The 26,311-nt window shown below is 36.0% G+C and overlaps 1 protein-coding gene across 7 annotated transcripts in view; it reads left to right on the top strand.

Annotated features, from left to right (window-relative positions):
- Positions 1-26,311, top strand: part of BNC2 (basonuclin zinc finger protein 2) — a 333,664-nt gene that overhangs the window by 155,237 nt on the left and 152,116 nt on the right. Inside the window, exon 1 of one of the 7 annotated variants that reach the window (XM_083883385.1) lies at positions 17,825-18,094. The exons of the other annotated variants lie outside the window; for them this stretch is intronic. Coding sequence (XP_083739511.1) covers positions 18,083-18,094 — 12 coding nt within the window. The 5' untranslated portion in view covers positions 17,825-18,082. Of the gene's footprint in view, positions 1-17,824; positions 18,095-26,311 lie in introns of those variants that run through there. 7 annotated transcript variants of the gene reach the window in all.

Raw genomic sequence — 26,311 nt, 5'->3', positions numbered from 1 at the left:
TTAAAAAGAGAAAAAACAATGAAAAATAGTGAGTTTCTATGATTTTATTTTTTTTTAAATATGGCTAGTAAACAGTTCTGCATGAGTGCATTTGCTGCAGGTTTCTGCTTTGTTCAGATTTGTGTAGTAAGGTAGCAGGAAGTTCTGTAGAAATATATAAAATCAGGACTTTTTTTGTACTGACTGTAGGCATAATAATTTTGAGCAAATGAATATTCATGCAGTGCATGAGAAAAAATTGATTAACAGCAAACCTCTGACAACAGGAGATACTACGAAGCAGGTGTTTATGTTCATGTACTGAAAATGCTAGTGAAAAGAAGTAGAAAAATTGCATGTGAAGGAGTAAGGACAAAAACAAAATTACTAGCTTCTTGCTACACTTGCTCCTGTTATTTCTTTGTCATTCACAATCTTTCTGTCCAGTTGGAATTATTATGTAACACCAGCTTTTAAAACCTTTTTCTTTTTTCATTTATCTTGATCTGTAGCTTTGCTGTCAAAGATCTGGTGAAATCTTGATTATATCAAAATGACAACAGAAGAAAACTTTTTTGGAGTTAGTAGGTTTCAAAACTTATGCACAAATGTTTCTCTATATAATTGATTTGCTTAGACCATATGATTTTAAACCCAACTTTAAACTCAGAATTTAAACTTAGTTTTTAATTAAAAAGAGAAAATTTATCATCTGTAATCTATTATTTTAAGAGGCCCTTGAAAGTTTTTGAAATGAGTATTTGAAAACTTTTCTTTTATGGGTTAAGAACAGTTTAGAGATAAGTGTACAGTTAAGAACACACAGGTATATTGTAATTTTTTTACTGTGAAGTAGACAGGCAAGCAAGAGGTTCAGCAGTTCACACATTTAAAAAAAAAACCCAGAAAAAACTTGGTTTCACAGTCTGGAAGGCAGAGCTCAGAAAACACTCCTTACAGAATTTGTAACAGTATTTTTCATGAAAAGCCTAAACATTTGAGCAATGGCCAAATCTATAGGGGTCTTTGCGAGGGACTTACACACTGTTGATCCATATTCTTCACATAATTCAAAGGAGATACCCCATTAGTCTCCTATTTACCTCTCTAAAAGTGGTTGAACAGTACAACTTTTTTACAACTAATGCATGAATATAATTTCTGTTTTGGATTTATGACAGTCTTCCAGTTTTCATGTCATTGCACATTTTGTATTCCAGTCTGGTTTACAGTACAACTACATAGCATATATGAAGGAGAAGAATGGTTTTTAGATCTAAATAAATAGGGCAGATTCTGAAGCTCTATGATAATGCCTGCAGATCCCAACTGAAACAATGGGACCTTTACCTGAGCAAGAAAGCTGAGACCTGGAAACTAGGTTCAAGTCTCTCAAAAAATAGTTCTTCTATTTAGTCCTCCAGACTACTGTTTGAAATCAGGAGTTCATTTTGCCAGGAGATCTTTAAATAAGCCAAGATGTTGTCTGTTCCCTGTAAATATATAGGTCCTCATTCTGTATTCACAACAATCTTGTCCCTGCTTATGGTAACTTTGTTGGCCTTAACTACTCAACTTGCAAAAACCAGTAAAATACAAAAAAAAATCTAGTAATATTTTAGACAGGTCAGAGTCCTCTACAATTTTACAGTAATCCTATGTGTGCATTAGAGGAAATTACACAGTCTTAATAAGATGTATCACCTTTTCAATGTTATGAATATATAGGGCAATTGTGAAAATTTTGTGATGGCACTAAACTGGGGAACTGACTGATCCACCTGAAGGCTCTGCTGGCACCTTGATCAGCTGGAGGATTGGGCAGAGAGAAATCTAATGAGGCTCAACAAGGGCAAGTGTTGGGTCCTGCACCTGGGGAGGAGCAGCCCCAAGTGCCAGCACAGGCTGGGGCTGACTTCCTGCAGAGCAGCTCTGTGGAAAAGGACCTGGGACTCCTGCTGGATCACAAGTTGTCCATGAGCTGTCAGTGCCCCTGTGGCCAGGAGGGCCAGTGGAATCCTGGGGTAAACTGGGAAGAGTGTGGCCAGCAGGTCGAGGGAGGTGACCCTTCCCCTCTACTCAGCCCTAGTGAGGCCACACCTGGAGTGCTGTGCCCAGTTCTGGGCTCCTCAGCACAAGAGAGACAAGGAGCTGCTGGAGAGGGTCCAGTGGAGAGCCACAAGGATGGTCAGGGGTCTGGAGCTTCTCTCTTATGAGGAGAGACTGCAGGAGCTGGGCCTGTTTGGTCTGGAGAAGACTGAGAGGGGATCTTATCAATAGATAGAAACATCTGAAAGGTGGGTGCCAGGAGGATGGTGCCAGACTCTTTTCAGTGGTGCCCAATAGTAGGGTAAGGAACAATGGCCATAAACGACGCAAGAAGCTTCATCTCAATGTGAGGAAGTATTTGTTGACACTGAGAGGGGCAGAGCACTGGGACAGCTGCCTGGGGAGGCTGAGGAATCTCCCTCTCTGGAGACACTCAAATCCACTCAGACACATTCCTGTGTCACTTTCTCTAAGTGACCCTGTCTTGTCGAGAGGGTGAGACTAGGTGATCTCCAGAGGTCCTAACAATTCCATGCTTCCGTGACACTTTGCAATAAAGGGCATTACACTTTTTACATAGAGTTTTTTTCTTATTTCTTCAGTATTTATTTGTCTGAAATAATAGGAATCTTCCATGTGATGTATCTAGAATGGATAAATAGGAAGACTTAAACAGGCTTGTGTGGAAAAGACACCTTATACTATGCACAGAGCTGCTATACTTTAGAAACTTAATAACCTGTATACAATCACATTTCCTTGTGATGTAATATTTTTCCTGCAACGGTTCCTGCAATTGTAGATTCCTGCATTCTTGGAAGTAGTTCCTAGAAAGCTGCCACTTAACGTTCAGTTTGTTGTTTTTGCAAACCTTCTTGGCAGAGAACAGTCCTCTGAAAGTGAACACAAATGAGATGCAAAGAGACAAATAGAACTGTTCAGAAGCATTTTGAGTAATTGTTCATAAAAATGTTAATATATACACATCTAGTTTTGTTAAAGAGAATTTTGCAAAATGCAATATTGAGAAACATGATCCTCCCTAAGTATTACTGTGATGCTTGGATCATTCATAGATAACAATATTTACACTATTTAGTGGAAGTATTTCTTTCAACTTTTCTTCTGGTCCTTAGTTCTAGTAAAGTGTTATTGCTTTACTAGAATTTAATTACTTTACTGTGAAGTGCTATTACAACCCATTTGTGTTTAAAGACTGTTTACCTTATGACATATGATCTAATCCTTACATTTCTAGAAAAATAAATAGTTTCAATGCTACTCTTTGTGGTGGAAACAAGCAAATGAAACCCCTGTAAATCCCAAGTTAAATATGTGTTTGACTGAAGGAGGAAGAAAATTTCATGTGAACATCTCTCTAGAGCACTTAGTAGAGTATGTTTGTATTTCTGAAAATGGAGGATGAGGGAGAAGACATGTCTCCATATCCAGAGAAAGCTTGGAACAGTTTTTATCTAGCGATGCCTGCTTTCAGCCATGCATCTAGAGGGCTGCAGATTTCCCTGCCCATGACATTCCTTTGTGTTTTTGCAGTGAAATGGACATGCTTTTTAAACTGGTTGTCTGAAATGGCATTATTATGTCAGACTTCCAGTGCTCATTTTTCTCTTTCACTTTTTTTTTTCAATTGATCTTCTTATTTCCCACTCACTTTTATGCCATCCTTGCTTCTTTCTTACGTGGTGTCATTTTTCTTTCCATTGCTGTACCATTATTTGTTACTCTATTGGCCACTATTTTATGGCAAAACCCCCAGTGAATTTAAAAGAAAAGAAAAAAAAATCAAACCAAGTTTGATCTAGGCAACCAGCACAAGAGAGCCAACAGTATTCAGCACAGTAGTACTGTCCATGTTTCTGAAGACTAATAATGTCTCTTTTGCTCCTTCACTGAGGTTTTCTCTCTTCCTAGCTGGGACCAGAGACTGCGCTTCCTTTGTGTTCATGCAGTATTTCTTAATATGAGGACAGATTCTCTTTGGGTAGATTCTGTGAGGTTTTGTTGCCTTGTCTGCTACTACCCAGGGACTATCCAGGTTAAAGGATAATAGTGGCAGTTTTCTTGCTACCCCTGCCCTCTTGCCCAGTCATGCACCCATCTCTGAAGTGATGGTTACGTAGAAGGGCATAGTATTTAGCAGAGCTTTAATTTACTTCAGTCATTTGTTTCCACTACAGAGAATCAAAGAGTCATCTTGGTTTTGTTTCAGAAGCATCAAGACAGCTAAGGAATGGCTTAGAAATAGGAGAAAATGTTAAGAAAACATTTCAGGGATGCTGACTGCCTAATTTCTAAGTGTTTATTCCAGTTACTGTGTCCTCACTTCAATAATGTTTTTACAAGGGGTATTAGGACCTTAACAGAATCCATTCCCTTTACTTTCCTCTTTAAAGTACCTGAGGAGATAGTAGAAAACATTACCTAAACTATAATATTTTTTTATCATTGTCATCACTAGTAACTTTTATGAGAATCTATTTAAGAGCTTACTCTCTTTTTCATTTTGACATTTAAGTGTCTAAAGAGTGGTAACTAATCTCTTTCATTTTCAGATTCACACATTTCTGTACATAGGTCTGATGTCCTTTTTTGTGTGTCCACTTGCTTTTAATCAAAACTTGTTTTGTAGAAATGACCAGAGAAGCAGAACAGAAAAGTTAAAACTGCTATACCATGGATGTAATACAATGTAGAAGTGATCAATGCACTTCTGCTAACAAACTGTGAAAAGAGTGCTGAGTGGGGGGGGTCAATGTTTATTCTGGTTTATGAAACAATTAAGATAAATCTTAATTGCAATAAGCAGGTTCAAGCCAAATGCTAAGTGTTGCTAAGCAACATGTTGCTTTTAGTGTGTGCTTATGGTGGGAGAATATTTGGCAAACATGGGCAAGATCTCTTTGTTTTCTTTCTCCCACATCCTTTTATTTTACTAAGGACTATTACTGTGCTCTAGAAAAAAAGCAGGATGTTTCTGCTTCTTTTGCGGCTGCAGAATGCACTTGGGTGTGAAAGTATTAATTTTATGAATGTTAGACAAATGTTTAGATTGTACCTGGTTTTTACAATATGGGTGGATTTCCCTAATTCCATCACTTTCTAAGATCCAAGGCCCAGTCTTCAAGGCAGTATCTATGGATAATTTTCTGGAACCATATTCATCCTGATGTTTAGCCCCAGCTCATCTGAGAAGAATAGGTAAAGGATAGCTTGGAAAAAGAAATTGTGGAAGGAGGCCTATATATATATTTACATCTTCAAGGAAATGGAGGTTCACTGTTTTTTATGGCTGAGGTGTCATTGGCTTCCATGTAGCCACTCTCTAGATGTACTGAATTCTCCAAATGAACTTCAGCACTTGAAGGAGAGATTGCTGGAGGAGTTTTTTGCCTGTATACAGTGTGTGGTAGAAAAAATGCCTCTCTTCTTACTATTCAACCAGAGACGTTGGCAGAGAGAATAATTGCAGTCACTATTATTGGAGTGCTCAAAAGTTAATTTGTAAGTATCTGTGTTGAATATCTTTCTGTTCATGGGGAAAAAAAAAGTTGCCTTTTTTTTCAATTTAAAAATATTTATTTTGGTTTGCAGGATTTTTTTCTGTAGGAGGGAACAGTGACAGTACAGCATTAATAATATTAAAATACAACACAGATTAAAACATGTAGATTGAAACATTTGCTTAAATGTTTTAATTTTTTTGTCATCTGAAAATAGTTTTTAATATGCTAAGAATTAACAAGGATGTTTAGAAATATTTAAAATTGCTTTTCAGATTGGTGCAATCAACAGGAATTGTAGCATTGGATAATTTCACATGGAAAAGATCTCCCAAGGAGGTGCTTTTCAATAGAACAAAGGTATCATTATCATGTGGGCAACCACTCAGATATTGTAACCAGTCCTGTTTATTCTACATAATTCTCATCATGAGGACAAATAATCCATCAGCAAGCAAGCTGATTTCTGATTACCTTGTTGAAAGGCTGATGTGGTGTGTAACTATGCCCATTGTATTTTTGCCTAGGATTTCCTGGACATAAAAATGTCTTCACATTCTCTGCAGCACATGCTCAATGAGTCTCATGCTTCCAAGAAATGCTAGGCCTACTGCACACGCACTGAGCAGACAGCCTCTGCAAAGTGAGGAAGGACAGTGCCTGTGGGACCTGTTGGGATTAGTGCACGTGAATAGACCACCTGTGCTACTGACCCTTCCTGAAAAGTCAGAGTAACTGTGTATGAGTCACGCAGTAGTTTTTGAAAGCTTGCCTGAGAGATAAATTGTTCTAAAAGCCATCTGTGAATGCATATAGAATGGGGTTGATCCTACCTGGAGGTGCTGGACATGGTTATAATTTATAGTAACCAGGCAGCCTAGCTGAAACACAGAAGTTACCAACTGACTTTGGATTTATCACAGATAAAATGGGATTGCAGATGTTGTGGTGCTTGTGACTCCCAAGTTCCTGTAGTGACACCTGTGAATAAATCTCTTAATCCTGGGAATATCAACAAATAATATGGGGAAAAAACAAAGCAAGATCAGAAAATGGCTGCTGTCTGCCAGTGGACTTTGTGTAGTATGTGGGAATATAGCTGCAGTAGCTTTACTCTAGTCAAGTAAAAAGTAGGTCAGGGAATGTGAATCAGGAAAGTAATATGGAGAATTTCAGAAAATGGCCTTCGTAGCACACATGGGACTTAGTTTAGGTAACCACCTTCTGAGGTCCCACACTCCTTCCAGAGTAATACAGGGTACAATTAATTCTAGATACTTTCTAATGCTTCTTTGCTTTTGAGGATTAGACTGTTCAGTGTTGGACAGAATAATTTTAGGAGGTACTGTAAAGGGAACAGCCTCATACATCTGTAAGTGATTTACCTGATCTCCTTTCATGTACTGCCACAGATTGGTGGAACTGAAGGGTGCTGGATATGAAAACTATCCCACCCCATTTTAATTGTGAGTTTGACATCAGCATGCATCTGCTTTCCTGTGCTGTTTCTGTAGAACTTCTGCATTATATAATATGAGGAGAAAACACTTCATAGCAGCACATGTGAATGTAAGTTTACAAAATTGGCTAGGAGAGACTGAAAAAATTCCTGTAGAAGCAAGGGTGAAAGCCTCTGATGGTTTGTCAAATCTCAGCTCTTATGGGTTGAATTCATGTAAAGATTTTCAAATTTCTGTTACTCTAACAACTAATCTCAGCTTCTGCAAAAACAGTGCAATTCAGAAATTCATAAAACAGCTAAACATTTACCCCATTTCCTATCCATATTTTAATGAGCATGTAGAAATTGGAACATAATAATTACTATTTTATTTACTTGAAAGAGTTGTGTTACAGTAGAGTGACTAAGTACTAGAGTTAGAATAGACTTAAATCTGCAGGTTTGACATTTTCTTAAAATACAGTTTTCTAATGTAACAAACCATTGTGCTGACTAAAAAGGGAGATCATCATTATAGTTTCTCACTCTGTAATGTTCAGTAAATGTTTATGCACATTTTAAATTATCTCCTATGCTTGTTTTACATCTCTCACATAGATAACTACTAACTGTTGACCCTTTGCCACAATTTTTAAAAACTGACCAAATTAGCTATTTCAGACAGAAGTAGGTAGATGTCTATGTCTTCTGCTTCAGCAGATAAAATATACAAGACACATTATTTCTATCTTGAGTACTATACTCTGTTTTATAGTAACCACTTGATGACATGCTATTCATCAAAATAGGCTTATATTCATGGCTTTTTACATCTCTGACTATTCTAGACTGTCCTCGATTTTTCCTTTATACCATATGTAAATGTAAAATGAATTGGAATGCATGCAAAATTAAGATTTCTGTTTTAACTATACTTTCTCCAGTCATGAACATGCTAATCTGAAAAGAATCAATAATCAACAGCACAGTTTTGGCCATCTCTTTGGTTTTCATCACCTTGAAATCATTAATGAACTCTGTGTGTTTGACATCTGTGTGCAGAAGTCAATGAGCCAAGCAGTGAGCTTTTGTTCTGGTTTTGACATTAGTAATTAGTAGCAGAACACTGAAATTAGAAGTTAGAAAAATATGAACATACTTAAATTTTATGCCAGTAGTAGAAGACTTGCACAATAACAGTGAGAGGTCTGGCAGTTTTTCTTGTGTTAAATAGATCTGACCCAAACTGTACATAATTATCTATGAAAACAACACATGATTTTATTCAGAATTTTGTGATTGCTACACAAGGAAAAATATGACTGTTTATTGATATTAGATATGTATTCTCTGTGAATAGAAACTTGCAAGGTTCTCCAAGAATTCAGATTGCTAATTGAAAATAAGTAAACACTACCAGTGATTACATCTGATTTTATGAAACAGAATCAGTCATGAGGTTTTTATCTGGAACACTAAATAGTTTTTGAGACATTTGCCCAAACTGTCCATGTAACCTGCCTATGCTTTCTGTGTACTTTTATCTCTATATCAATAATCTCAGCATATTATGAATGGTTGGATTCAAAGCATAAGTAAAACAGAAACTGAAAATTTGTGAAGTTTTGTATGAGAAATTCTTAGAAATTTCAAGGGTGTGTGATTTCATTTACTGAACCAAAGAATCTAGAGCAGTTTAGCTTTAGCTAGAGATACCTTGTAGATCTTTATATAGTGTGAAGAGCATTTTCTACCTGTTATATTAGAATCATAAACCTATTGCGATGCTGTTTATATGTCTTTTCATCACCTGTGTATAAAATAAATTTGTCTAGTAAAAGAATCTATAAGAATGAGTAGTGCCATTTGTTTTCTGGCTGTTCTCTCTCACTGATTTCTGAGTTTTCTGAATCTATGAAACTTGAACTTTCTTAATGGGATTTTGGTTAATTACTTCCTATTTCCACTTGGTATGCCTTGAATTCTCAATCTATAATACTGTATTTGTCTTTGCAGCATTTTCAAGCTTTGAGTGATGCATGCTGTTTAATTGTAATTTGTTGATATAATGCTTTATCCTGTTCATGAAAATTCTCATTTAAAACCACATATTCTTCTATAAGAAATTGTGAAAAGTGCCCTTAAAGAGTAATTTCATTGTCTTCAAGCTGTCAGCACTTTTCTTGCCATTCCTCCCTATATTTTTCACAATAAATGCTGCTGTTGGTATTTACCAACTCCTTTCTGACTTATTGGAGTGCAGATTACTTAATTGCCCTTGAAACATGAGGCTGACGACACAGCCTATGGGAAAGCTGTTGGTCTTTGATAGATAAGTTATGTCAGAAGGCAGGTTTTGAGTAGCACCTGGATTCTACAGCCACCAGGTATTCTCTAGAAGCTCATTAGATTTTTCTAACAGTTCAGTCTTCAGGAGGTGGCCGAACAACTCTGGTTGTCTCCAACTTTGGAGAACACATCAAAGTGTTCCTGTGCACCTGATGGCAGGTAACTGTTCACTCTGATTTAACTGGAATTCTGCTTCTGATTAATCAGTTGGGCTGGAGAGGACTGTTGTCTCTGAGCTATGGTATTATAAGCTACTAAGGTACTACTGTAGTGTTTTAACAACTGAGAGTCTGGTTTGTTTCCATAAACAGCATCGCCCTATCTGCACCTAGGAGTGGTGTTGATCATGTCAGCGTTGTCTGTCCTTTATACTTCAAGACTTTCCCCTTCATATTGAAGTGTCTGTGTTCAGGGAGTGTGAAGTAAGCCCATAAAATAATTTTGTATAAGTATTTATATAGTGGTCAGTAATGCAATAATTAATCCTTGTTGATCAGAAAAGCAGGCATTAAAATATCCCCATTTCTAGAGACTGTGGAAGTGAGGCAGCTGGGAATTCTTGACTTACCAGAAATCTTAGAGAGTGCACAAATTTGGAATTGGAACAGGAATTCCTGGCTCTCCCTCATGTTCTCAGGCAAGTAGATTGCATCTCACTGAGAAGTGTGCGAAAGCTGATAACATTATAGTCCAACTGATAACTCTCTGAGGACATGGAAAGCTTTGCCTTGAAGTTCACCAGATGTTTGGAAGTTTACATTGTATGCGAACTATGAAAAATTGTATCCTTAATACAAGCTTTCTGAGTTGTGTGGAATTATGTCATAGGTAGGAATTATGATGTAGGTATTTATACACAGACTAAGTTTAAAACTTTAACAGTGGTGTAATTTTCTTTTAAATTCATTCTGATTTTCTAAGAAGATTTCATCTAAGTTGGTAAGCACTACCTTATAATAGCATTTATTTTTTAATTTCCTTTTTAGATTTGTTTTTCTGAGTTCATGGTTTTCATTAGAGTTCTCTGACTAGCTTATTAAGGTAAAATCTTTAAGCTTTTTTCTTATATCTTAAAGATTTAAATAAAGAACAGAGGAATGGGATAGGCCTGGTTTTGCTGTAATAGCTTTTCTTTTTCTGGAAGTGCTTTTGTTAGAAATTTCTTTTTCTTCTTGCTAACTGATATATTAAACACTTTATAAACTTGAGAGTTAAATCTGGGCACAGCAAAAGAATTAAATTGCCATGAACTTCAAAAGGATTAGAATTCCAGCCTAAAATTTTACAGACCTGATAGAAAAATTATCTCTTTTGCCCTTAGCTTAGCAGGGAAATCTAAGCTTGAAATCTACAAGAAGGCACTTATGCCTACCATTAGTATCAGTCCTCCATGTTTTCTACTTAATGTATACCTTATATCATATCTAATGAAATCTAGAAGGTGCCATAATTTTTAGACAATACTGTAATGTTACAGAAGTACACAAAATCATGAGAAAATATTGGACCATTTTGTGATTGCATTTCTTTACGACCTGTTGGTTAGTTAATTTTGTATGTTAGGAGCTGAAGTAAAGTGACTTATCATAAACAATTAAAAGTCATTAATAACTTAGATAAATAATGATGTTCATGTAGTGAATTGTTGCTATCAGGATACATTTGAAAAAACTTTGATGATGAGAATAATTTAGTGCACTAAATTCCAAAGAGGCCAGTCATCTTGTTACCAATATGGCATGGGATAAAATTAATCCTTTTTTAACTGCAGTGTGAATATTTAAATTGCTTGTTTCATGAGGTAAGTATCTTATTAAATCACAGGAATTGCACAGCCAGAGAGAGGCAAGAAAGAGCCTGCCTGTGTGAGAGCAGGGCAGAGTGTTTATTATTAAACACTGGTTGCTGCTAAAATATGGTTTCCATATGGAGCAGACTACATGTAATTTATGTAAACCACATTGGTAATAGTTTTTATCAAGTGGTGCTAAACATGAGCTAAATCCAGCATAACTGTTTATGTAGACTGTGTTAAGTAAATTGTGGGTATTATTAGGGCTGGTCAGATATTTCAGGAAAATATTCCTTTGCTGTCCCCATTACATACTAGCACAACTCACATCTGCAGCGATGCCTGCTTTGAATAAGATGATTTTGGAGCTTAGACAGGAAGTGAAAGAAACTGATTTGTAATAAACCACCAATGACACTGATCTAAAATATAAAATATCTCTTAAACCTTCTATGCACAGGCACTCAAATATTTTACTCTTCCATTTGAAAAGGTGGAATAAGATTTTTGGTTAGAAGTAAAAACATGGTGAAAGTCATTTACTCAGAATTATAATGAGGTACCTAATAGTGGTGATCATAAAGAAAAACTGGAAGGGCTTCTCTGAGGCCAAGGTATACTTTTTTAAACATTCTAAACATTCTAATTGGCAAGAAATTAGGAAAGTACAGAAGATTTTTATATATACTTTTGGGAGAGAGTTCTGGGCAATATATGGGAAAATTCTAACTTCAGTTAAAAACTGTACAAGAACACAACATGGATGGGAGTAAATATTCCCTTCTGAGGTGATAAAAATTTTAGTATTAGCCCACACAATGTTTTGTATGTTCATTCTTTACTTGGAAAGGAGTACACAGGATTAGCTTGCTGAGCAGCAGGACTAATTTGAAGATTAAATCTGTTTAAAATGCAACAGAAACACTGGTTAGATAACAGAATTTGATGGATTTAACTGCAAGCTCCTGGCCTCTGATTCTGCCTGTGCCATCTCTTTATGTACAAGTTTTTCAAACCCCATGTTTATTTTTTTATAGTAGATTTAATTCTTAAAAAAATTAAGTAAAAAAATCCAGTATTGGTAAAATTTTAAAATTAAGAAAAAAGCAAAACCATAACAAAATAATTTCTAGGAAAACTCAAGCAGAAAACACATGGAATGAGCTACTGAAAAGTATCCCAGCTTTTAGGACAGACTTGGACCACAGAACCTTCAGAGTTTCCCTTCAATCTAAATTAGTCTATGATTTCAGAAAACCCCAAATGACCCAGTTTTAAAAAATATCAAACCTCCAAACAAACTAAACCAAAAACAACCCCACCTCCCAAAACTAATGGCGTATATATGTTATCTAGTTGTGTTCATGGGCAAAAGCATGTATTTCTTCCTGAAGACTTGTAGTTACACATATATAGTTAGGAAGAAATATCTTTGTGGGGTTTTTTGTTTTGTTTCGGGTGGGGTTTTTTTGTTTGGTTTGGATTTTTTTGGGTTTGCTTTTTTTTTTTTTTTTTTTTTTTTAATGTAACAGTGAATGAGCAATCAAAGTATATACATTGGAACATTAAAAAAAAAATTGAAATTGTAGTTTCATAGCATTCTGTTGCTGCTGTTTACATGCCTCATCTTGAGCTGCCCATTCTGTTGCCTTGCTAACGTGTCCAGAGCACTGTGTGTCTGGATAATGTTGAAGAAGACATAGCCTCAAAGCATCCTCAACTGCCTTGGATAGTTATTCCTCTGGGAGAGAAGGATAATTATTTCCAAAGAAACTCAAGGTAGACCTGAAGGTAGATTTGTTGGTGATTTCGATATAAATCTGCCCCTCAGAGAAGCAATGAATAATACTGTTGTTTTCAAATCTACAATGATTATCATTATTTTTCTTAGAAAAAATATGATTTTCTTGTATTAAATATTATCTAAGTAGCAAAAGCAGCTATCACATTTGTATAATAACTGCTGTTGATTATACCTGGCTATGGTAAATTGTACCATAAGTTCATTCCTTTCTTTCAGATTGTAAAAAGTGCATTAATGATTTGTAATTTATATAAATCATGCCATTGCCGGGAAAAAAAAAAAACCTGTGGTTTTCACTTTGAACAGTCTGACAAACTCTGGAAATAACAGGATGAATTTTGCAAGTGGCTAAGTCACATGACATTGTATTTGAATCATAGTTGCTTGGATTAATGGTTCAAAACTTTTTGTTGAGAAAAGATTTGGTTCTTCAGTTTAATTCTTCTCAGAAATTCCTCTCCTGTAATTTTTTTAAAGTATCTGGATGTAAAAAAGTGAGTTGATAAGGAACCATTAATTGAAGTAGGACAAACAGATTCAATTTTTTTTTCAGGGAAGTTGCATGAATACCTTTTGCTCTTTGCAGGAAATTATAGTGAGGTGAGCTGACATATAGGGTACTGCACACTGTACTGTAATTTTTGGAATACTTTAATTTTAATTTTCATTAAATAAAAATTTCAGAAAAAAATAGAAGTAAAAATATTAACTAAAGGTGAATCATATGTTTAGTCAGTTCTAATTGTAATAAACTGTAGTAGGGATTTAAAACCAGCAGTATAATTGTACAAAATTGTGCAAAAGGTGCATGGTGTCTTATTACGTTGAGGCTGGATATCTCTAATCATCCTCTCCCAGGTCTTTCTTTGCTGCTTGACTGATTTTCTTTTCTTTTGAATTTTGCAAAATGGATGAGTGTCATTTTTATACTCAGAGAAAAATAATGCTTGAATTAGAAAGTAATGCAAATAGTAGAACTAATTCAGTGATAACAGCTTATTATTGTTATGACTATTCTTCTTTGGACTCTCCAAAGACCTGCTGAAGACCTTTTTCATTTTAAGAGGAAATATATTTTATTAGTTTTAATTTGAGGTAAACCAGTAAATCATTAAAACAAAACCATCTTCTGCCCTAGAGTTAAAAGTGATTTTTAAGTGTGTAATGAACTCAAGTTTGTTATTTCCTTTTAGCTTATGTTTACTAAAAGGAGGTACAATTGATTACTGCTGTTGCACAGCTGATGTTAGGCTAATACATAAGATACCTTAAAGAATTATTTTTATAACTTGCTATACCTATCCCACCCAAATACACCCATTAGTATACCAAAACATCCAGTGCTCTTTGAAGGGCATATGTCTGACTTGTCTTCAGTCTATCATCTTATCAAGAAGAAGAAAATGGAAATGAATTTCAGAATCTCTTGATCACTCTTCCCCATTCCACTGCTGGTGAGAGCTGCAGCTGTTAAGTACAGCATCAGGATTATGTTTGGTATAGGAATCTTGACTACAAATAGATCACAAGATGATATACCTAGATCCGAAAAGGGCAAATACAAACGCCATGAAAGAGATTTGTTTACCCTCTGAAAATGGTGTATGTTCATGCTTCCTTGTTGAATACACGGCTCATCTAGGAATGAACAATCTGAACAGTTCTTAAAATCATGAAGCTATTTGTTACGTCAAAGCTGACTTGAATAATTTTTGGTCACTTCTAAGTACTGTGAGTTGAAATTCTTTTTGGTTCTTTACCTTCCTGATTACTGAAGCAGCTGTGTATAGTTTGACTTGCAGTGCATGCATTACTCTTATGACATCATGACATCACAGGTGTATTGCATAGAGAGATATCACAGTCTATGTATTTGTATGTTAAACTGTACTTAAAACAGTTTTCCTACAAAGTATGTGTACACAAAATATATAATGTCATGCTGCATTGAAGTGATTTTTGCTCTTGATAGGGAGTTTCTAAATAGCTCACTTAATGGCTTTACTGCTTGGGGGAAATGTGACCATCTCCAGTGTGAAACAAAAGCCTGAAAGCTGCAAAACTTGTTTACAGTGCTTGTGTGCACGTGTAGGCTCCCTACAAAAACCAGTCACTACAGATAGACAGACTGCTGTGGGTTTTGGCCTTTGCTACCCAATACATATTGAAGGCGAGAATGTCTCCGTTTGCTGGGAAATGGTGTGATAGATACATGATATACTGATTTCAGTATTCTCAAAAATCCATCACAAGACAATTACTTAAATCTAATTTTTAAAAAAAAATCTGAAAAAATTGTCATTAATGCAAAATCTATTCCTGCAAAAAATTTCACCCTTTATTTGTACTGATACTCCCTAAAAAGCATATTTATATGAGCTGCAAGATGAGGAAATACCAGTCCTCCACGAGGCACTTGAAATTTTAAAAAATATTAGGATTTATATCATGCATTTCTGCGGGGATGGAAACATGAATTGGGATTTTGTTGAAAGTGATAGGGGAGAAAAAGGCTTTCTCAATGTGATGTTCAGTACTTGCTTTTAATCCTGAGCTAGGAACACCAGACTTGCATTTCACAGCATTTCTACTTCTTATGTAAAGGAAAGCTGCTCTAAGCCAATTGCAATTTTTTGTTTTTAACATTGGTTAACTTTTTCTCCAACCTCTCTCAGTCAGGTATGTTAGGTTTATGTTAATTTTCTTACCTGGGTTTTGTCAAAGAAGAATAAAAAATTTGTCCCTGTCAGAACTTGTAAAAATCTCTGAAACACTGCTGGAAAGTATTCAGTAAAGTATGTGGCATTTACAGCGCATAAGTTAGTGTGGTGGGGTATAGCTTTTACTGGTTTTCCTGTTGGAGTGTGTATGCAATTAGAGATTAATTAAGTAATTTGTGAGTTTTGTGACCTTCCCAGATTTAATCTGATAAAATTTCAAGATCTCAAGCGGCATTCTTCCCAATATCACTCTACATTTGTATGGAGAATTCTGTGCTTTTGGGTACAAACATGAATTTGTGGACATTGCATGTTTTAGGTATATATGTGTCTTTTTCTGTGCTTTAAGCCGTTGTACAAGCAGAGCAGATGGGTAGATGCATGCTCTGTCTCTTTAAATTTCCTGACTCGGCCGGTTTGACAAAGACCTTCTTATCATTTTCTTGAAACGAAGTTTCCTGAATCAGCGGATTTTTCCCCCTCCCCTTGAAACTTCTGAAACTCTGAACTCTGTCAAAACAACATGGCTGGCAACTTTCAGGGACAGAGCAGAGACACAGACAGAGACAAAGAAGCCCCTGAGAAGGCAGACGGACTTAAATTGCTTGTGGTTTTTCAGTACAGCTGGTTTCAGATGTGTCGGCCTTGTTCTGCACTGGTTCCACTGCCAAAGCAAGACTGTCACAGCTGGTAGTACTTACTGCACTTGCGGGAAAGTATGTGATTCATTAGTTGGAACCGTATGTTTTTCACCAGTTCTGGTCATGTTTTTGTTAGGATGTGGTAAAAGCATAAGCAGGGGGTGAAGGGACAATGGAAATATGTGACTTGTTAAAGATTGGCCCCAACCACTTATTAGCTAAATTGTATGCTGTAATAAAACAAAACAAAACAAACAAACAAACAAAACCCCCAAAACAACCCCCCAAAAAACAAACAAACAACCCCAACACCCCACATTTAAAAAAAAAAAAAAAAAGCCAAACAGACAAAAGAATGTTGCTCATATGACAAATTATTTAATTTCTTAGTTAAGGTCACTTAGTTATATGGAGTAAAGAGAAAAAGAAAATGTCACCACCAAATTCGTTTCCTCATCTTTTCTGTGGAGTATCATGAACTTTTTAAATGAAAACCATAGTATAGGATGTAGTCATGCGAACAAGAAACACTCATTTCAGTAAAAAAAACACAGACAAATGGGCTAAGAATTTTATATTTTTTGAAAGGAGGTAGCTACTTCTACTGATAAAATACAACAGTGGCAAATGCTTGTAATGAAGTATTTTATGAAAGGAGAGCTTTAGGTGGGTGTTGCTGTGCCCACAAAAGATGAAACAGATGAGAATTGTAGGTGAGATGTAATAAGCTCTTTTGTTTACTTTTTTTTTCCTGAGGTAGCATCTTCCAGTATTTTGTGAGTGTTGGAAAGGGTTTTTTGTTTTACTGATGTTTATTTTATAGCTATTTGTATCTAAACATAACTGATGAAAGGAAAAAAAAAATCGTTGCAGGAATACAATTAATTTGAAACAAATATTATATCATCGAGTTGCTCACACAGCTCCGTCCACCTTCGTAGCACTAATTAGATGAAGGCTTCAATTCTATGTGCTTTAGAAAGTACTTTCATACTTTCCCAATCCCCCCATTCCATTTTCCCTCCCAGCCACTTTGTACATGTTCACAGCCACTGGACTTTGTAGAAGTAGAACCAGGTTTGTCTCTGATAATTAGCTCAGCTGGCTGCAGCATAAATAAAGAAATGCACTTAGGGGCTGTAGTCTGTGACATGGTTTAACAGAGCATAAAAAGGTGCATCTGTTAACATGCCTGAATTCAGTCACCTTACTGTCACCCACACAAAGATACCACCTCTGAAATCTGCCAGTGCTGTTTTGCAAACAAGAGGCCACTGTTGTGTTAAATTAACCAGACTGTGAACGTGCAAAGTGCTGCCTCTTAAAAATCATGCTGTCTTGGCTTACAGTGGTGTTGCAATGAGTCCCTCCAGTATCTATTAGGATGACCTGTGGCACTGAATACTTCAACACTCTTCTGGCTAGTATTGTTGACCTTTGTCAGCTTGATAAAAAAGCAGAGCCGAGAAATGTGCTTGTCATTTTTAGTGAACCAGGAGACTGGAAAGCATGGGGAAGGGGAGGGGGCTGCAGGGAGGCACAGAGACGCCAACTGCCTGTTTTTGCTTAAATTAGGATGCTGAATCCAGGACAAAATTGCAGTCTGCTTCCTTTCTCCTCCCCAGCAGCCCCATGCCTCTCACCCCTTTCTTCCCCTGACTGTTGCTACTTGATTTGAGGTCTGAAATAATGAGGAATGTCTGCGTGATCAAAGTTACTGTCTGCCTCCTGATCTCCAAAGAAGCCCTGCTATATATATTTGGTAGGCGACAAACAGCTTGTTGTAATGTATTTGAAGGTAATACAATCACACTTTTGTTATGTTCTTTGAACATTTCTTTGCTTCTTAGTTAAGTAATCCTAATAAAAAAATCAAAACCTTTTAGGTTTTTCTTCTATTTAGCTTTATGAATATTTTTTAATTATTTGCAGGAAAAATGTAACTTCAGCAGGGGATACAGCTGAGCATACTTCATTGAATTGATAAGTTCTTAATTTCACAGACATATAATTCTTTTGAAAATGTTGATTAAGATCTAGTTAGCTTTGTCCAGATACTTTATAAGATAATAGAGTATCTGTTTTCAGTACACATTTGTGTACATTATTTCTACAGCATGATAATTCTATTATTTTATGTATTAGTATGTGTGTGTGTATATATATATATATATATATACATATATACATGTATTCTTCAGATGGTCCAACTGAGTGTCTTGTCCATTAGAAAGTGATGTAATGTCAGTGGGAGCTAGTCCCACACAGCTTGAATCAAATTATTTTCTACTTGGCAGTAACAAAATGTGGATGACCAGGAGGGGTGATGCATCCTCTACTGTATTTTGAAGTTGTTGCACTGGAAATATCCCACCCAGTTGTGCTTGGCTCTTTAGTCCTGACATTGGGCCACACCTGCATTCCTGCTGTCCAGACCCATCTTTGTTTTTGCCAACTGTCTTTACCAAGGAATATCTCCAGGGAAAAAAACTAAAAATCTGAAAAAAAAAAAAAAAGCCCAGAAAACCCACACATTAGCATTTACCTTATTGCTTGGAGAAAGAGAGAGAGAGACTAGGGAGGGAATGAAGTTGCTATCAAGAGGGATGATAGTGCCTCAAAATCCCTTTATCTGAGTGCTGTGAAGTTATAATAAGCCAGCTGTGTAACAGAAGAAAAAAAAAAACCACTACGTTCTCTTCAGTTCAGTTATGACTTTTCCCTCTTTTTTTTTTTTCTTTTTTTCTCCCCTCTTTCTAATCTTAAGGGAATTTTGAGAGAAGCAAACCTTTAAAAAAAAAAAAAAAAAAAAGCTGAGTTTTATGTAAGAAGAAATTAAGGTTAATGATCATTGGCTCATTTTCCTAGTCCGTGGGTGTGGATGGAGGAGTAATCAGTTCAGGTGGCCTTGCCAGTTGGGAGTTGTTCTTTGTCATCAAGAAAATAAGAAGAGTGCAGGGATTGAATTACCGTAACTATTTCAGGGCTAACTGTATTTTATTTCCCCATTGACTCAGATTTAAGGACAGAAAGCTGACATTAATTTTATCCAAAAGTAAAACACAGTTAATGCTCTATATATTCTGAGATAATTTGACTGAATATGTAAAAATCTGCTTTTTCAAATGCATATCTAGTGTAGTCTTACAAATAATTTTGCATATAACACACTGAAAAGCAAAGTATATTTCTTAATTTGCTCAGATAACTTATGTCTCTGTTCCCAATTACCACTCATGTTATTGAATTTTTAAGAGCTGCTTATTAAAACATGTGCTCCAACTGCTTCTGTTGGCTTCCCAGGTGCCTGTTATTACATGTCAAGGTACTCCCTTCTAACTTTTAGAGGATGTACAGAATTGAAAGAGTTCTAAAAAAGTGTGTGATGGCCCTTAAACGATATCTAGTGGGCATTCACATCTTTTCCATGGAAGAGCAGTTCTTTAAATAAAAAAAAAAAAAAATTGAGAAAGAATAAAATTACAAATAATTCAGGCAAACAATCCTCTGATAAATCCCATGTAAAGTCTTCTACATCAATGATGTTTTGTGTGGTGTTGCTAGAATATGGTCAAGAGATTTCAATTTCAAATACAGAAAAATAAGAAATAGAAGTCAAGAGGAGACTGAAAAAGCTATTGAGTAGGAGGGAAAACAGTCGTCAGAGTGTTTTGATATATTCATATGTGTTTATAACGCATGCAGTTGCCAATCCATGCTGTATCATGTTTGACTAGAAGGGGAATGTAACTACCAGATAGACAGGCTTGGTTTCAGGACACGATATAGTCATCGGTTGCAACTGTTATTTTAGCACAAAATCTGTGTGAATGTTAAATTATAAGTAATGTAGTTCCAGTTAAAATAAAGACTTAAAGCTACTATGTGTTTTCATTGTTGTGGGGGTTTTGGTTTAATTTAATAAAGCTGATAGCAGTTCCCCATTCACACTGTTAGAGGAACAACAGTGTTACGAATTTATTTACTATTATTCAAAATAAATTACAGCATCAGGAGGTTTAACTGCAAGAATAGGGGTCCAGATTTTGGTTCCCTTGGTTCTCTGAGGTAAGTGTCAACGTATAGCTGAATATTCATGAGACATTCATTAATATGAATAGTTGGTCTGCTGCTGCACCTTACCATGGTTTATTAATAACATATGGACAGACCACTCCCAAGCATACAGAGGGCACGAATACTTTAATGATTGAAGCATCCTCTCAGTGAAAAAGAAAGAATGAGATGTGCTATTTCAGCAGCACCATTTGAAAAGCTGTAGTTAAGGTGTGTGTGATTTAGGTTGTATCAGCAACCCTTGAACTACAAATCCCATTTTTTTCCAGCATTTTAAGTTGTATAGAATTTTTTTTTCCAGGCTGACATAAAGGTTACATAAAGAAATAACTGCCCTTAAGGAACTATTCTTTGGCCAAATATTTAAGCATACCCTTTTATAATTATTTTTTTTCAGTCAGTGAATAGAGGGAAAATAAAATGAATGTTACCATTTCAAGGTTTTCTTCCTCTTTACTGATGAAACTCAAATGAAAATAAATTAAAACCAAAAATGTTGGCATATAGTCCATAGCAAAGTCTAGTGTTTCTGGCATTGAAAAGTAATGCTACTAACTCATTCAAAAAGAGGTTTTTAAAAACTCACCTTGCATTAAGTCACCCTGCTGTTGATAGATGATTGTATGCTACTTAGATAATCTCACTAAATAAGGAGAATAATGTGGCAAAGATGGTGAATTTAAAATATTTTTTAAAATTTTTCTGCTCTTGAAAGAATTTAACCTCAGGCATATAGTTTCTTAAGGTTTTGGAGATGTTCATACCATACTAGTCAATAAGATCATGTAGTCATATTTTGTAACTAGTATCTACAGTAAAAGCATACCATGCTTTCATAGTTTACTAATCAATTAGTAATCAGTTAATAGTTTCTCAAGTAAAAAGTGCATGCTGTGACACTTCATTGTTATCAGTAATAATGCAACTTCTCTCATTTCAGAGAAATAGCCAGTTTTACTTTCCTTGTTACAAGTTTGCTCTAAGTTAGTAAGCACTAAGGCTGTGTTGTGAACCTTCCATTAAAATGAGCGCTGACAGTGTTGGCAACACTGTTGTTATGTTTTTAATGCACATAATTACATTTCACACCTTGTACTGAAACTACTCAGTCGTTTTCCCTTTCCCCATTTTTTCCATTTTTCCCGTTTCCCCTTTTTTCCCTTTCTCCCTTCTCCGTCTCTTTCTCCTCCTTCTCCTGTCCTTCCTGCCTTTTCTTTCTGTGTAAGTGTCTTTTAAAATTTTAGAATTTTAAAGAAAGACAACTGACAAATAAAAATTAAATCATTAAGTGAAACTGAAAAAATGTCATCCATTCATATCTATCCAACAAGAGTGGGGAAAAATATTCAAGAATTATTAGAAAGGTTATCTTGTTTGGGGTTTCTCCCCCTAATTTTTTGCCTTGATAAAGTTAAAAGAGGAGCACTTGGTGGGAGAAGCTGCCTTTTTTTTTCATAAGCTTTTAAATTTTTCTTGGTATCTAGCATGCTACCTTCCAGTGAAATCTCTTCTGAGACTGTAATGTTTCTTTTGTGATTAAAAGCACTGAAGTACCCTGGATCAGGGGATTACTAGTTAGATACAGATTCTTGCTGCTTTAGGTCACCAGTTTGAATTCAGTCCAGGCCATCATCAGACTGCTGTTAACATCTAAGGGCATCATGGCATTCTCAGACTAATTCCCAGTATGCACTTTTTCTCCGTTCTTCCATTCTCTAGTCTTCCCTCCTGGGTTGAATTCCTTGTGTTGGGAAATCATCCTGCCAAGTTTAAGTGAGTTCTGTCATCCATACTTGGATCCAGTTTTCCCTCACCTATGAATAATAGCTCATCCACAGTCATTTCTTTTATATTACTTACTTGAATGTGACATTACCATCATCACCAACATTGACGCAGCTTATTAATGTTTTAAGACAGTGTGAAGTAGGCAGGTACTTGCCTCAGAAAACTGAAAAGGAAACAAACAAAAAAATGCCCTAAAATAAACTGTTCTCTCCTCCCCTTAACTCCCCCACCTCCTGAAACACAGCTGTGTTGTGTAGGGTTTTATGGATTAAATGCTTGGCAGAGGTGCTGGAGTTGATAGGATTTCTGTTTACAGTAAGACAGCCTCATTCATGGAACTCACTTAATTTCATTTGGCTGCCAGACTCTGGGCTGACTACCCTTCTGATCATTCTTATCTCTCAGGAAAGATGAGAGGGTAAAGTTAATATCTCAAGGGGAAGAGGCAATGGGGTAAAGTTAAAATTACCAGGTTTTTTGTATAGGGCATGGGAATATTTCCATTTGGACGCTTTTACAGTCATGGGAAGTCGCAGGGAATTTTTCTGTATCTTTGTAAAAGAAATAAGCACAAAGACTTCTGGATTCTATTTGTGTAGGGCCACCCACTGCAGCCTTTTTATGGATATGACCATTATATTATGTGCCTGTATCTCTGTGTTTTGGTGCAGAAAAGAAATAAAAATAAATAAATACATTGGCTAAGTTGTCAGTAATCACAACAGGAGGCTGAAGGATGAAATGAGCCATAGAGGCTAAGTTACTTTTTCAGCCGTGAAATTGACCTTCTAAGGTCAGGGTTATGACATGTTGGTAGACCGGAGAGTCTATAGAAGCTGTACTGCTGCTACCTGTGGTGGTAGAAAAAAGGGGACTTGTAGTTCTGAGGTTACCTGCTCACCTCTTCTATAACCATTACATTTGCCCTTTACAGTCAGGGTTTTTTAATGTTAATGTTATTCTGAGCATTTATGATATGAGCAGATTATTATAGGAAATGTTTTCTATAAGGCTAGGAAATATTAGGGAAATAGCCCAGTTTGACAACACAAAGACAGGGTGGTGTAATTGTCCATTCCTTTATAGCCTTTATATGCTAGATTTTATAATTGCTGGGTATACTTCCCGGCCCCACAAAAAAAAAAAAAAAAAAAAAAAAAAAAAAAAAAAAAAAAAGTTACAGCATTAGCATTATGTATTAAAGTAAACAATTTAGAGCCAGACATAATTGTGTTCTTAGATCTGCAAAGCAGAAGTCAGGTCCATTACTCTGCCTGGCCTATATGTATGCTAACATTGATGCCTAGGCAGGAAGATGGGGTGATAGGGAGTGAGAGATAAGTCTGTGTCTTGCAGGTTTAAGAAGAATCCATTTCCTTACATCCTACTGCTGAGTTCAGAGTTCATTCACATCACCTATAAGCAAAGGTAAAGGGCATATGAGATAGTTATAATTCTGAGGTTCCTGAAGTCTGACCATAGTTTGAGTGTTAGATATCTACTTATTTTCTAGTGCATATTTTGAACCTTCCTAAGTATATATTGTGTACATAACTTCTTTTTCTAAGAGTACAAGAAGACAGAGGCTGTCCATGGTATGTTTGTCATACAAGATTTTTACCTGACTTCTTTGTCATGAATGCATATAACCCCCCCATATTCTTCCAAGCCCTTCCACTACTGAGAAGTGGAAGTAATTACACATTTTTCTGTAAAATTTGCTTCTTCACATGCCTAAGTGTTGCACAAATATTTTGTTAAATACACTCCATACCCTGGTACGTAATCAGACTCTCAGAGGTCAGAAGTGAGAGTGTAGCAGTTTTACTTTAAATAACTTATTTTAAAATTGCACTTGCATCATTGCAGGAGAAAAGCACGTATCTGAATAGATACACAATTAAGTAACTACACATTTAACCGTAATTTGCATAGGTAATGGACTTTTTTTTTTCTTTTTTTTTTTTTGGTAAGCAGAGTAAGAGAAAAAGGATGAAGGGGCTTATGCCTGGTGCCCATCTTCAAAAATTGCTGCCAGAAATGTCTTAGTTTGCTTAGTGAGTAAGATTTAGCAGGATTTGTTTGGAATACTTGAGAGACTGTAAACATACTACAAAACCATGTTAACACAAGATTATCTTATTAGACAAACCTCTTCAATTGCTTTGGAATGCGTAGTTTACTAATACAAGCCAAAGTCTTAGTTTATTTATTTATTTTTTTGCTATCCTTTTTTTTTTTCTCCCTCCTGATTTTTTTAGTGAAAGAGGGATTGAGGCAAGGGGAACTTCTTTTTTCCTTAAGAAAAGGAATCTTGTCCTATTTCCTAACCACAAACAACGTTACAGAGAATACTTTGGGAGTAGGTAAAATTGCTCTTATGCTTTCTTTATGAGGGTAAAAGCAATTGTGCATGGAGTTGGCCAGCCTGTGGCTGTCCACCATCTGTGTAAGGAATTCACTATCCCAGACAAAAGAAATTGGCAAAGTCTTCTTTCTGTCTGTTCTCCAGAGCCTCGAGATAGCCATAAAACACCTGGACAAAATCAGCAGGTGATGGCAGGGGAAAGAGAATGATCAGTCACAGGCATTGTTGAATCCTTTGAACATTACTTATAGCTTGGACACTGCTGTCACCAGACACAGTTTGATCTTTGGTGAGCTTTCTGGGAGTGCTTCTTTTTCCCCTGCTTTATGACAAGAGGGGAACCAGATAATGCTGTGGAGGCAAAGCAGAATTTCCCCATCTTGTAATTTTTGTATCACCTTGTAACTTCATTTTTGGTTACGTTTATTTGTGCTTACATAATCTTGCAGGAACAAAGGCAGCTTTTCATGTGCAGAAAAAGATGTGTCATATCTTTTCACCCTTGTGTCCACCCTAACAAGCAGTGCTTATCTGTGACCTGAAATTAAAATTAAAAAATGTCTTAAAAATCGAGTTACATCACTGTCTTTCTTTTCCTTTTCATGTTGATTTACACAAAACTTTACTGACAATTTTAAAACTAAGGAATGCCATTTTCTTTCATGTTCTTCTGTTATCATATTCATAAGAATACTTGCTTTCTTGCTTATTTAGGATTTCTTAGAACTTGTTGTTGATCATTAATTATGACCTTTATGTGACTGACTGGAAACACAGTATGAAGTTTGTGAAAAAATCTATGCCTTCATTCACTCCTGTTTTCTTGTATTTTGTCCACACTGTGTATATGTTTTTTTAACCTGTGCAGATATTAGCACAATAAATTTAATCTTGAATTTAAAAAGAGAATGAAGAAGTGCAGCAACAGATTAATATCTATAGAAGAGCAGGTATACATGAAACAAATACAGCCTCAAGAACATGCCACTTTTGGCAGCAAAAGAAGCTTCCTACACATTAACCTGTTGAATTGGAGTCAGAATTTCAGTACAGGGATACTTAGCATTGAGACTTTCCAGTGTTGAGGGGTTAAGTTTGTAGTTGTTGTTTTGATGCATTCCCAAAGTGAAGTCTCAACCGTATCAAAAAACTGCTGGATCACTTCACACTTCAGCTGTCGCCTGAATCTTTCTCCCTCCTGGTATTTTCTTTCTCTTCTTACCTGTCTGTGCTCCTGCAAATACAGCCCTTCTTCACAGAGCTGCTGTCAAGCTTCAATGAATTTTGCTCTGTCTTGCTAAGTGTATTAATGATGCACTTTGCTTCAGACATGAACCTCATTGCTCACCATAACACCTCTGTGTGGGTTTGTGTGTGCATGCATGAGCTGAGGTTGTTTGTTAAGGAAGGGGATGAATGCTGCAATTGTTTGACTGTTTCTGTAGCACATATTACATCTTTTAATCAGCTTGTGTGAACCTTAGAGAAATAAGGGCAGAGATTTAAGGTTAAAAAAAGTTAATTAGAAAAGATTCTGTTATTTAACTGGGAGATAATTTGTGGGTAACTAAAACTTAGAAAACTTTGTATTCATTCTGCTTTCTCAATGTGGAAAATGTATGTAGCATCCATAGAATGAGTAACTGAAAGTGTTAATATCTTTTAACAGCAGTAATAATAATACTTTCACTTTAGTTAATCATGTGCTAATCTCTTGGTAAGTCAGAAAAGTATTAGACCAATTTAAATTCATTGTGTCAGCTCAGCTGAAGTAACTGGCAC

This window comes from Zosterops lateralis (genome assembly GCF_965231275.1).
Source record: "Zosterops lateralis genome assembly, chromosome: Z".
NCBI lineage: Eukaryota > Metazoa > Chordata > Aves > Passeriformes > Zosteropidae > Zosterops > Zosterops lateralis.
The sequence above is the reverse complement of the archived record's forward strand: the minus strand, read 5'-3'. Positions and strand labels throughout refer to the sequence as shown.